The 12654-nt window shown below is 38.8% G+C and overlaps 1 protein-coding gene across 1 annotated transcript in view; it reads left to right on the top strand.

Annotated features, from left to right (window-relative positions):
* LGR5 (leucine rich repeat containing G protein-coupled receptor 5) overlaps positions 1-12654 on the top strand; it is a gene marked incomplete at both ends in the record, with an annotated part of 93222 nt that overhangs the window by 64444 nt on the left and 16124 nt on the right. Inside the window, 7 exons of the mRNA XM_082482270.1 lie at positions 2030-2245; positions 5018-5089; positions 7670-7738; positions 10778-10849; positions 11671-11742; positions 11850-11918; positions 12066-12137. Coding sequence (XP_082338396.1) covers positions 2030-2245; positions 5018-5089; positions 7670-7738; positions 10778-10849; positions 11671-11742; positions 11850-11918; positions 12066-12137 — 642 coding nt within the window. The remainder of the gene's footprint in view (positions 1-2029; positions 2246-5017; positions 5090-7669; positions 7739-10777; positions 10850-11670; positions 11743-11849; positions 11919-12065; positions 12138-12654) is intronic.

The raw sequence follows: 12654 nt of genomic DNA on the forward strand, positions 1-12654 counted from the left end.
ACAGCAGTCCTGTTTTTCTTTCTGTGTTGTGTATTTTGTTTGCATAGCCAGTGGTGGGGTTATATTTGGTAACGTCAGCTATAAACAAAATCAGTTCCTTGATTTGCCACCAAATATTGGTCAGGTAAAAAACCTGGTCTCGCTGAGGACATTGCCATTTCAGCCACAGAGTCACAAACAAACAGCGGGCTGTCGGCTTTGCCACGCAGCCCGGCAGCCTGTGACTAACTCCCGTGGAGTTCGATGGGGATGTCAGAGCCGCAGAGGCAACCTTCCTATCGAACAAGATGTTAGCTGCAATACGGTAACACATTTAGGTTGAATAAAGCCTCCATTCTTTAATCAGTGTAGCTGTCAAACTAAGGCAACTGTAACGTCTTGGTTTACATACCAGCATCACCCAGGGAAGAAATGTACTTCTGACTGAACGCAAAGAAACCTCATCTACTCATTCAAATTATACCTTATTTAAAAACACAGGCGTAGCATGGTTGTTGCCCGGGGAATGGGGGAGGTACGGCGTGAGTATTTCTAAACATTTCCAGCCTCACCCATTTGTTGACAGACCCTTGAGTTATTTTGGAAGCTCTGTCTCTGCTGCCTGCCGTGTCAGTTATTATTTTGAAAATTTAATTGTACAAGGGCTTTGACACTGAACTTTATAAATTTGTTCCAACTGACCTTGTCTCAGTTATTTGCCAGCCTGGCACGGAGCCTTAGCAATCATTATTTGTTCTCATGCAGTAGGTAGGAGCAGCGTGGAGCAGGAGATAGAATGGACCTGACATTTTACATGCCTGTAAATGAAGAAGCAGCTTTAAATAAAGAGATTAGTGTGCCCGCCACAAAGAGCATTGCCTTTCTCTCAAACAGACCGAATTTAGGTTGTACAGAATTACTTCTTTGTACCCTGGGTGTGTCTGTTTGTTCTGTAATGTTTTCAAACATCTATTTAAATTTATTTCTGTTTCACCATTCACTTAATTACTCCTCTGTACAGACATCTTCAGGAAAAGTTTTAGAGCGTGGCTTTCATGTTCCGAACAAGGTACAAGTCACTACAACACATTAAAAGCAGAAAAAGTGCATCGGAGTACAGATCACCGTGTTCCACAAAGTTTCAGAAATCTGAAGCACACTTCTAAACATTTCCCTGAAAGCATCACAATGGGAAAACAAAACAGAGCAAAAGCAAAACCAGTGAATATATGACGTAATATTTCCAGCGCCACATCTGCAAAACGTTCAGTAGATTTAATCCTTATTTACACAAGTGTGAGAGCAAGATATCACCTGCAGACTCTGAAAAGGTACAATATGCAGTTGAGCTCCCTCTGTTGGCTCTGCAACAACTGAAGTGTATTTAATAACTTCTTTTTCAAAATAAACACATCACATCACATCAGGAACACTGATCTCTATTTAAAAAAAAAAAAAAAAAACAAAAAACCCAAACCAACAACATTTTGCTCCACTACTGAAAAATGTGAACTTCAGTGCTCAGTAGAATCATTGGAATAAACAGTATGTAAGAAAAGGTAAAACGGGAACAGAGACTTAGAAGTGAGTTTTATTTTTGGCTCTTAGGATGGGTGTCTAGTGTCTGGAAATACAAATCATCTTGCAGCGAAGTGATTTATAGGTTCTGAAAGACAATCTCTGGCTTAATTTTTTACACTATTTTATTCCATACTTTCAAATAATTGGGAAAGGAAACAAATTCATACTCGGTCTGTCGAGAGACTCTGCTCAAAAATAGTCAGCGTGTGCTCTCAGTGAGTTGATGGCTCCAAAGGAGAGCTGTCTGCAGAGAGCCAGCTGACAAGGGGACTTGTAAACACGATGTGAGGTCTCAGGGGTGCAGCTGCAAACAAGGTGGAAATGTAGAATCTCCAGGAAATAAAAACTGGATGTAGCAACTCGTGTCCATCCTTTGGGGTTGTGTTCTTGGTGATAACTTCTGATATCCATTGTGTAAGTCCACTGTTCTTTTCTCAGAGTCAATTTTGTCTCTTTCTTTTTCTCCTAGACGTCTGGATGCCAACCACATCAACTATGTGCCCCCCAACTGCTTCAATGGCTTGGTCTCCCTTAGACACCTGTGGCTAGATGATAATTCTTTGACAGAAATTCCCGTCCAAGCTTTTAGAAGCTTACCAGCACTTCAGGCAATGACATTGGCACTGAATAAAATTCATTACATACCAGACTATGCTTTTGGAAACCTCTCTAGTTTGGTAGTTCTGTAAGTTTTATCAATTGTTTTTTAGCCACAATCTCTGCTTCTTTGCGGGGCTTTGACCTTTTTGTGATAAACTACTTGGAGATGCAACGTTTAATTCAGACGTTGCCCGAGACAACCTTTAATGATTAGATATTCCCCTAGTCCCTCCCCAGTAGGCAAATGATAGGTAAAGAGGTATATATATGGGTTAATTAAACGTCAGTTTGGGCTTACATTCTTAGTATTAAATTGATAACTTGGGGCTATAAGTCTGCAGTTTTCCTTCTACATTTGCACTAGGCTTAGTGATATTCCTTTACCAAGAGGTCAATTTCATTTGTTGCAGAAAATGGAGTTTTTGAAAGATAAGTTTTCTGGCTTGTAGATGTACTATGAAACAAAATCTAAAAAAATTATCTTATCTTGGATAAAAAGATTTTTTTACATCTTCCTACATTTAAACTAGCGTTTGCTAAATCACTTGTTTTGATCTAGATTAAAAGTTTCCATCTCCAGTAAAGAACTATGTAAGGGAACTAAAAAAATCACCCTGTCTGGTCAGCAAAACAAACAGGAAGAGATGAATTGAGTGCCCTCTAAAACTCTAAGGCAGCGTGTACTGAATGAGGGAAGATTAGAAAAAGGAAACGAACTGAAAGCTTTCTGGGTGACTTGGAAATGCCATCCAGTAGAAAAAGTATGCATTTCCCTTCACAGAAAGTGTAGGTAGTTTTGTATTTGGTTATTTTTGCGTACCAGTTCAACTAAATGAAACATGCATAGCTCGCATCAAAATCTGGAAGGAATACTATGGAGCGTGGTTTCAGCTTTTTATCTTCTGGGAATGCACCAAGTGGAAAAAATTCTAGACTGGCTGGAGAAACTGAGGAGGGGAACTGAGGTGGAGAAGTTATTTCAGGATACCTTGGAAAATGTTAGCATTATTAAAGAGAGAATAATATATTCAAGCTTTACAAGCTGTCTGAAACCATAGTCTGTAAGACACTTAGCATATTTTAGCATGTTCTAGCCCCAGTGTGTGCATTGAACCTGGCACGCGACGGGGTTCTCTATTGACAGTTATAATCAGCATCTCTGCCTGGTGCTTAGTGTAGTCACATAAGAGCGTAGGGCACCAAAAATGGAGGGCAACAGCTGCCTTGTGCTGCAAAATATTCACCTTCTGTTTACATTAAGAATCATTCCCATTCAAGTTAAAGAGGGGATGGACTTGTCATTCGCCTGAGCTTCTAGACTTGTCTCAGTAATGCTAAAGACAAAAGACTGTTGTCAACATCATCCTGTAGATCCCTCCCAGAAATATAGTGATAAGAGGAGAGTTAAGAAATACAGGAGGAAATTACTTCTTTTTGTGCCCTGATTGCTTCTCGGTTAGATTTCCTTATTTTAGATCTGCCTTGCATATTTCTAATCTGGGCTTCGTATTGATTAATAATTGAATCATTCCTTGTGATCTACAACATCTGATATTTTTGGCTCGTCAAAATCTTTGTGTGTGGTTCTGCTTTCTTTTGTTTGCTACTCTATTCAGTCTGGCAAATTTTCAACTCACTGCAAAAATGCATGGTCAGTTGGAGCAGGTTTGAAGCTCTATCATGACAATGATCAAGTGTAATTGGAATTTGGAGATGCACTCTTCATGCTAACTAAAGCATTAAAGGTCAGTGTAGTCATTAAAAAAAAAAGTTGATTAGGTTTCTTTCTAGGAAAGAAAAAACTCACAGACTATTTGCATTTTGCCATCGGAATCCCTGCCTTTTATGGACAGGTAGACTCAATTTCTGTAGGTTCTGCAGAACATTCAAAGAGCCTCTGATCTTATACATTATTTTCAGAGCAGAATGAAGCATTGAAGGGCAGTGTCTGGCAGCCCCTCATTCACAGCCCTTCTTTTCTTTTAAAGTGCTACTCCCGTACTTTCCCTCCACTATAAGGGTAGAGTGTCAGGAATAAAATAAAAGGAAAAATCTGGGAAAAGGGCATCCTTTTCAAAAAACAACCTGAAGTGGCTCTAAGTTGTGTCTACTCACGTTAATGAGCTTCGTACAGAGTGGGGGTTTTCCATGTTGGTCTAAAAGACTTAGAAATAGGCAGCACTCAGCCTTCCTGTGAGGCGATTCCTTGTAATATATAACAAAATTACTTTCAGTTGCTAAACATTTGAGACAGTAGTTGTTGATTTATATAGTTTCAAAGGAAGGCAAGTCACAGCACTTTTAAGATTGGTTAGTTTACTCATCTCAATGAAGCTCTGACTTTTTTGTCCTATGGCTTTGTGTCTTCTTTCATTCTGCAAGCCTAATGCCCCTTTCCTGTCTGCTGTATTATCCACCTCCTCACCTGCTCCTATTCTGTGCCATACCCTCTAATAGCCTCTGAATATACATCTTCCAAATATACACCCCACACACAGTTTTTTAGGCAACCTGTTAATTAACCACCACTGAGAATATGTCTACAATTTCCCAGTATTCAATATGCAAACCCCAACCTGGAATTCCAGGATATACCCTTTTTAAACAATCCAGGTGGTTTTAAAACAAATCTCTTCTATGAAACCAAAGGGAAGCTTGCGCGGGTGGGGAGATACTGGGAAACAGCCGGGAGGGCAGCGGAGGTGTCTCCTATACACGCTCTGGCGAAAGCATGACTTGCATATAATCAGTGCATGCCTGAAAATAAGTTTCTTTTGATTTAACCATCAAAATATTTTACTTAAGTCCACTGTGTGCAGTGTGCTTTCCTGACTGTGTGCTTAATGTTCCCCTGCAGACATCTCCATAACAATAGAATCTACTCCCTGGGAAAGAAATGCTTTGATGGGCTCCACAGCCTAGAGACTTTGTGAGTTGACCTCTTATTTGTTTCCTTTTTTTTCAGCGTTTTCATTAATATTCTGAAAGAATAAAAATAGCCTAAAAGCCAAATGTGGGTTTTGGCTTGCCTAATCGCTCCAGGATCTAAGTGATGGTTTACAATGACTCTATGTAGCAAATCCTATTTTGGACTATAAAATTAGTTTGCCTTTTTAATAAGCATTGTCAATTGATAAATTGTTTGAAGGATGGTTGAAAACTGTACTGAGCATTGAAAAAGAAGTGGCTATTCAGAAACAGTTACATTTGTATAGTTTAGTACTATTTATTTGTCTTGTTTAGTCAATAAAGCTAATAGCTAGATTGGGAAATTGTCACAATGAAAAGCTTTAACATTAAGAAAATGTCTTGCCATAGAGGAGGGTTATAAAATTAGATGGTTTTATTTTTTTTTATCTCTGGAAAAAGCAAAAGAGCCAGGTAGCCAAATTATGCATGTGTTTACAAGGGAGGAAGAGGAATGTTTCAGCTGTATCCAGGTTTTTGTCTTTATAAAGAGCTCTGATGAAGCATAGCACTGGTAAAGATTGAAATTTCCTCAAGTTTTCCCCGAAGTTCGGTTCAGACCAATTGAGTTTTCTAACAAAAAATAATTCTACAAAAGAACGCCGAACAGGAACACAGTGCTGGTGATTAGCGCTAAGGATTTCGCTACAGAATTAATCGAATAAAGATGTCGTGTGCTAGAGTAGACCACAGACCCCAAAAATGCTACGGGGACAGTAAAACCTTGATATCCTTCCCCCGGCACCCACCAGAATCGGCTGCATTGTCTTCAGAGATTTTAGATATTTCACTCAACCAGGACAGAGGCTGAAAGGCCCGTTACGAGGAACAAATAGACGAAGTTTCAAATACGAAGAACGCTAGTCTAAAGGTGACTGTTTGCCCACTTTCATATTTCATTAAGATCGGAAAGCAAGAAGTTTGGGGCTTTTTTTTTTATCACTAGTTTCGATTACATCGATCCCTTGGCACTGAATTGCAATTCTACAATTTTGACTTTTAGCCGGCTGTGAGTTGAGAGGAAGTCCCTTAGTGTAGCACCGGAAAGGGGGATGGGAAAGGGAGAAGGAAAATGTAATCGTTTGTTTTGTTTTTTTAAGTGAGATTCACATGGCACTTGGTCAAAAATGGGGAAAAACAGAACAATGGAATAAGTGATTGCAAACCCAGTCCCAGCCACCTGGCATGAGAGAGATGAAAACATAGAGGACAGTCATGAACCTGGGGATAAGTGTAGGCGCAGCCACTTCACTGCGATAGGAGAATGTAGCACTTGCCTCAAGCAGAGTAATTGCATGCTGTGTAGACCATTTCCAGATAGTCTCAAGATAATCTAAAGAGATCTCGGTATAAATGGTGGACGCCAGCTTTAAGATCGTTTGTTTGCTTCGACGCATAGGTCTGGAAATCACATATCACTGGAGGGCAAAACCAAACCGTACATGCCTGTAATCTCTTTTTGTCAATAAGCAGGAGAGAGAGAGATTTACAAGCAGGAAGGAAAGCCTTGTTGAGTTCAGACAGCAGTTTCCTGCCTGCATTACTTCAGCCTGATACTATTTCAATTTCAATCTATTGTAAGCTGTGATTTGTGTTTTGCCTGCTCAAAAAGGCTTTTGCTCAACTTTTTCATGCTATATTCTTCACAAAGCAGTGCCAGAGAGCATCACAGTAAACCAGCATATCTCAATTTTAGTTTCAGGTGTCTCCTGAATGCTAAAGGATGCACGTGTCATGCTGAGGGCACAAGTACACTTATAGCCCATTCAGCCTACCAGAATAAAATCTGATTACTGCTGCGGCATGAGCAGCTCTTAAAGCAGAGGTCTCTACTCTAGCTAAACAATCGTTTTTACAGTTTGCATGCTTAGAAACATTCTCCGTATGAATATTGACAAATCTTAAAATTAACAACACATTGAACTCACTGGTTACATTGAACTTACTGTATGTTTTCCCACTTGTTTTAGCCAGAGGAAGATATTCCCTAATCATTTTTACCCTCCAAATTCCAGTATCTCTTATTTTTACCACTTAACCATTGGGAAAAATCTCTTCAGAAATTCTTTCATCAGTGAAAAAAAAAAAAAAGAAAGACTGATACAACCAGACAGTAAGTCAGAGGCAAATGAAACCTTTATAGTGAGATGTATTAGCTGTGTAAAATGCAGCTCACCATACATAGTTGCTGAATATTCTGTTTGAAAGATTTTTTTCCCATTAATACTTTCAAGTAATGAAAAGGACGGGCAATTTAGAAAACAGCAAATCTCTTAGTAGTAGCCGAATCCACTTATGTTTTCTTTAATGCAGAATAGCTAAGATATAACTAAAAATAGGAGGCTGGTAAAAAACAGGAATGATAATATGCCTTAAGTAGAATTTGTTGGAAAACATCCATACACTTTTGAGGATTTCCTGGCTTTTGGCTGTATGTATTTATTCAATGCATGGGAGATGATGTTTCATTACAAATGTCAACAATCCTCTGTTATCCATTATGCAGTGCATAACCTAAATAATAAAATCTATTTTCACACAGAGATTTAAATTACAACAGTCTGGACGAGTTCCCCACTGCTATCAGGACACTAACAAACCTAAAAGAACTGTAAGTACAGAGCTCATATTAAGGAGGAGGATGTTTTGTCTAGTGTGTGATTATTTTTTTTAATGCTGTTGATTTTATCAGTAATCCTTAAAAACTGATATCCTCAGAAAAACTAATAAACATGCCATCACGCATAAAAGATCATTTACAACATGCAGTTTAGAGCCTTCAAGTTCTGACAACTTTTACTTTCATACTGCATTGTGCAGTGTTTTTATCCAGGAACTTCATCCTTGGAATACGGTAAATAATAAATACAATTAACTCACTTTGAGTACTAAACACAACCGTTCGATTTTGCAAACAATCCAATATATCACAGTCTTCTAGTTGAAGAAGAAGGTGTGGCACAGTTATTATTCAATCAGGCTTAAATGTCTTCCTTCTTCCCTCCCTTCCCCCCAGTAAATTAAAGCATTTTCTTTTCAGTATAAATAGTCCTTTCTAACGCTGTAAATAAAACAATTCATAGTTTGCATTAAAAAAAAAACAACAATGAAAAGAAACCAGCCAAGTTTATTTTAAGAAACAGCTGAATTATAAAAACATGGATGAAATTATATTCACACAGAGTTCACACAATGTACACATCAATGCATACATTCAGAATTCTTTCCATTTGAATTATTTACCATGTTACTGGTACCATCAGCATAGATTTTGGGAAAAAAAAAAAAAAAAAGGAAAACATATAGCAGTTGGACACGGTTGTACCCCTGCTACATCACTAACTGATCTTAAAGCCACTTTAAGTAGGTCCCTGGGGGTTTTTCCAAAGCAGGGATCCCCAGGCAGGGTTGACTCCAACTCAGCACCTCCAGCGCTGGCAGAGTGCTGCTCTGGAGGAGGGAGCGAGGCTATGAGTTTCTCAGCCCAACTGCTCTCAGCTGCTGTGACGTTGTCTGTCGGCTAAAATAACTGGTATGAAATCCAGCAGTGTCGAAGGATTGCCTTTTTGCTGACCTCTGGAGCCAGTAGCCAAACGGGCCTAACCCAGGTTTGCAGTAAGTGCACCTCGCCCACTCCACCAAACTGCCTGGTGTGCCTACTGGCCCTGTAGGACTTCATCTCTAGAGTATCAAACTTGTTGTTTCAGATAAGCTCCAAGGTGCAATAAATCTTTGGAGTGTGAAGTTGCAACCTGACGTCCCAAATCCAGCACAGGCCGTGAGACCATGTGCTTCAGTGCTTTGTTTGGGCCCTGGAAGGCGATCTTATAAGCACGAAGTGTCTCTCAAGAGGTTTTGCTGTTCTCAGCCAAGTGGGAACCCTGACCCACAATGGTTCAGCTCGTTGCAGGGCCACCTTAGTAAGGGTGTTTCTGGGTGGGACCTCATTTCTCTCAGAATTTGTGCCTGGGCTGAAAACACAGACTATGGCTTTTTGACTACAGCTCGGAGGTATCCAAGGCAGCCAGTCAGAGCTGGAGATCTGCTGGCAAGTGGCCAGCGAGTCAGGGCCATATCTGTTTGATGCTACAGGGACACCATTGTCCCAGATGCTCTGCACTTCAAGGTCGCAGCTGTAGAAGTAGTTATCTCTCCAAAGTAAGTGGGTATAGCTGTTACCCAAAATTAACACCTATGTAATGTTTTCCAGACTGGATTTTGAAGATTCCTATAGAAGCATTTTTCCCAGAGTGTCTTTAATATCTGCACCTGGGGGTGCGGATAGATTTTCCTCCTCTTTTGCTCAGTACATGAACTGACAGGCTATAAAGTGCTTTCAGTTGAGACAAGGTGTATCACTTGGGTACAGTGCCCCATGACACGGGCTGCGCCCGTGAGCACACTCTCTTCCGACAGGCTCAGAAGTGCTTCAGACTCTTCTGTGCACAAACGCGGTGGAGTCTGCTCTTGGCTGACGATGGGGCTGCTCCCTCACTCTAAGTCAAGTCAGAATGGTGATGATAGGCCAGATACTGCCCTGGGAAGCAGTCGTGCCATTTTCTTAGCTTTTCTGCCATGCAAGGAATCCCATTCAATATAGCCACAAAACCAGTCTGTTTACTGGTTCTAGATTAAATGGGATCCTCATGTTACTCATGTCTGCACCTGCATGGATGCAGTTTTTATTGCATGCAAAAGAACTAGGGATTTTGAGCCTTGCTCCGTACCTCATCAGCAGTAGCACAACACCTAAACAAGTAAAACCAATAATGTGGGACCTGTTCAAGTCATGGCCAAGTGTGCTTGCATCAGTGAACAATTTGAGGCTTTCTAAATGCATAAATTTAAGCTGGGAAGCCTTTTTCATACCCGACTGAACTAATGGGAGTTTCCCACACAAATCATTATTGTTCTTTTGAAATCTTAGTTGTTTCTTTTGTTTTTCACAATGGAGAATTACTCATATGAATAAAATCCAGTAATTAATAATAAGACAAAGATTTGGCCCTTTATCCAGCAGGCACAACTACATTGGATAGTTTGTTCATGTCGCCATTTAAAATATTTCAACAAAAAGGTGGTTGTGGGACGCTCAACGTATTACAATATGATGTATAAAGTCGTTTACTTGATAAACTTGTGCAGTCCATTATTATCTCAGCAAAAGAATTAGTTGCAGTTTAACAAGCACAGGGAGAAATATATATACTATTTTATTGTTATTTATTTAAGTATTAATATTTAACTATTAATGTTACTTGTTCATTTGTGTGTATATATTTATATCATATCTATATACGTACAAACGTAGATTTATAGATACATGACATACAGCTACAAAACAGTTTCCAGCTGAAGGCACCTGAATTTTAAAATGCCATTTCTGCAGTTGACTTCATCTGAATGGTTTTGTTCATTTAGAAAAGTGCAGAATACCACCTATTTCATGGCTTTTCTTTTCTTTTGCTTTTTTCAGTTCTTATTCCAGAAAACAAGGTCATACCTTTACATACAGACACTTTTCTTGCTACAGAAATGATTGTTGTGCATTATGAACGCAGAATTGTTATATATATACGTTGTATATTATGAATGCCTTCACTTTTTTCTTTTTTTTTTCTTGCTGTGTAAATAATTTTTCCTTTTGTAGGGGATTTCATAGCAATAACATCAAGTCAATACCTGAGCGTGCATTTGTGGGTAATCCATCACTTATTACAATGTAAGTTATAATAGTCTTTTCAATGACTCTTCTTGTTCGAGAACATGGAACCAAGTATTTTATTCATGGCTAATTGTCAAATAGGTCTTCTTGTGAGCGTACTGTGTAACACATCATTATACAAGCAAACAAGCCCATATCTTTCCAACTTGGTGGAAAGAATGGCAATTTGCATGCCCTGTTTAAAGGAAGCAAGTAGTGGTCTCTGGCCTTTGACCTTTTATTTGAAATATTTCTTCTAAGTCTCTTAGCACTACAGGCAATGTGGAAGCTGGTAAAAATTACTCTTCTTGGATTCCAGTTCCCATCGTCTTACACGAGAATGCATTTAGTGGGCAAACCTCAAAATAAGAAATTGTAAAATAAACGTAAGAAAAATAGTGACTCATCCTGAGCAATATTATTCTATGAGCAAAAGCAGCATGGCTTCAAAAGTGCAAGGGAACCTCTTCTGAATATGTGAAGTGCTGACTTCTTCACCTGCTCACCTTCAATTTGTCTCAGATCGTAACAAAGTTCTTCATATTTAGATTTCTATCTTGGCAAACCTGGGAGGAAGAGGGAGTATTTTGTTGACTGGCTTCCGGCCTTAAAACCAAGAAAACAATGACTATTTGAATATTCAAAATGTGAAATGTGGTTGATGGATATAGATTAGTGGGTAAGAAAAGCCCAGAGGTGCACCTCTGCTACAACCAGAGGTGCACAGTCTGTTATTCATTGTAGAGCATTTACCCATTTGCTTAGAGTATAATCATGTAACGTATTTAGAATATTTTAAAATATTTTTAATAAAATGTCTTTTTATCCTCTTTTTGCAGACATTTTTATGATAACCCTATCCAGCTCGTTGGAAAATCTGCTTTTCAACACTTACCAGAACTCAGAACTCTGTATGTGTTTACTTTTTTATTTTAATTGCCCTTATGTATCACAATGTTAGAGTTGCCCCACACTTCCTTCACCATGATTGTATTGAAATGATGTTTTTAAATTCTAGGACTTTAAATGGTGCTTCACAGATAACAGAGTTTCCTGATCTGACAGGGACTACAAGTCTGGAGAGTTTGTAAGTGCTAGAGAAGTATTTTTGCTTTGTTTTATTTTTTTGCATACGGACTTATTCTAAAGAATGTCCTAAAAAATATTTGTTTGGCAATCTTTAAAAAGTAGTCTTTTTTTCTTTCCTTTTTTTTTTTATAAATACTTCCAACAGGACACTCACAGGAGCACAGATCACCTCTCTCCCCAAATCAGCTTGTGACCAGTTACCTAATCTCCAAGTGCTGTACGTTTCAGTAAGATTATTAACATTACATTAATGCAAGAGATTAATGGACGCATTAAATCGTTACGATTTCAAAATTACGCTATTACTGCTATTTCTATGTATTACGTTACTTCTTAGGAATTCAGCTCAGGGAGCGGGCCCCCGTGTTACTCAAAAAAGTTCACAACCCACTTATCAGTCAGGATTTCCCATACGTTGCTGAAAAAGATAATTACTTTGCATATTTTTAGGAAAGGGTAAAACGGTTCCTGATTTTGTTTAAAAAACAACAGAAGTACCTTATTTTCACTCATTCTCTCTCTTATAATAATCCGGGTTTTTTTCCCTCACCGAGGCAGATAATTCAGTGAAGTGAATGGAAAATATAACTGAGTAGAGTGCAGTTTTGGGTCCTTCTTATGCTCCTCTTTTAATTTCTTTTCCAACCAGACGTAAGTAGCTGACTGAAATTTTAACAGGCTATTCCTTGGCATAGTTGGGGCATAGTTTTCATACTAAATACCCAATATTATTT

The sequence above is a fragment of the Vanellus vanellus genome (genome assembly GCF_965231255.1).
Source record: "Vanellus vanellus genome assembly, chromosome: 1".
NCBI lineage: Eukaryota > Metazoa > Chordata > Aves > Charadriiformes > Charadriidae > Vanellus > Vanellus vanellus.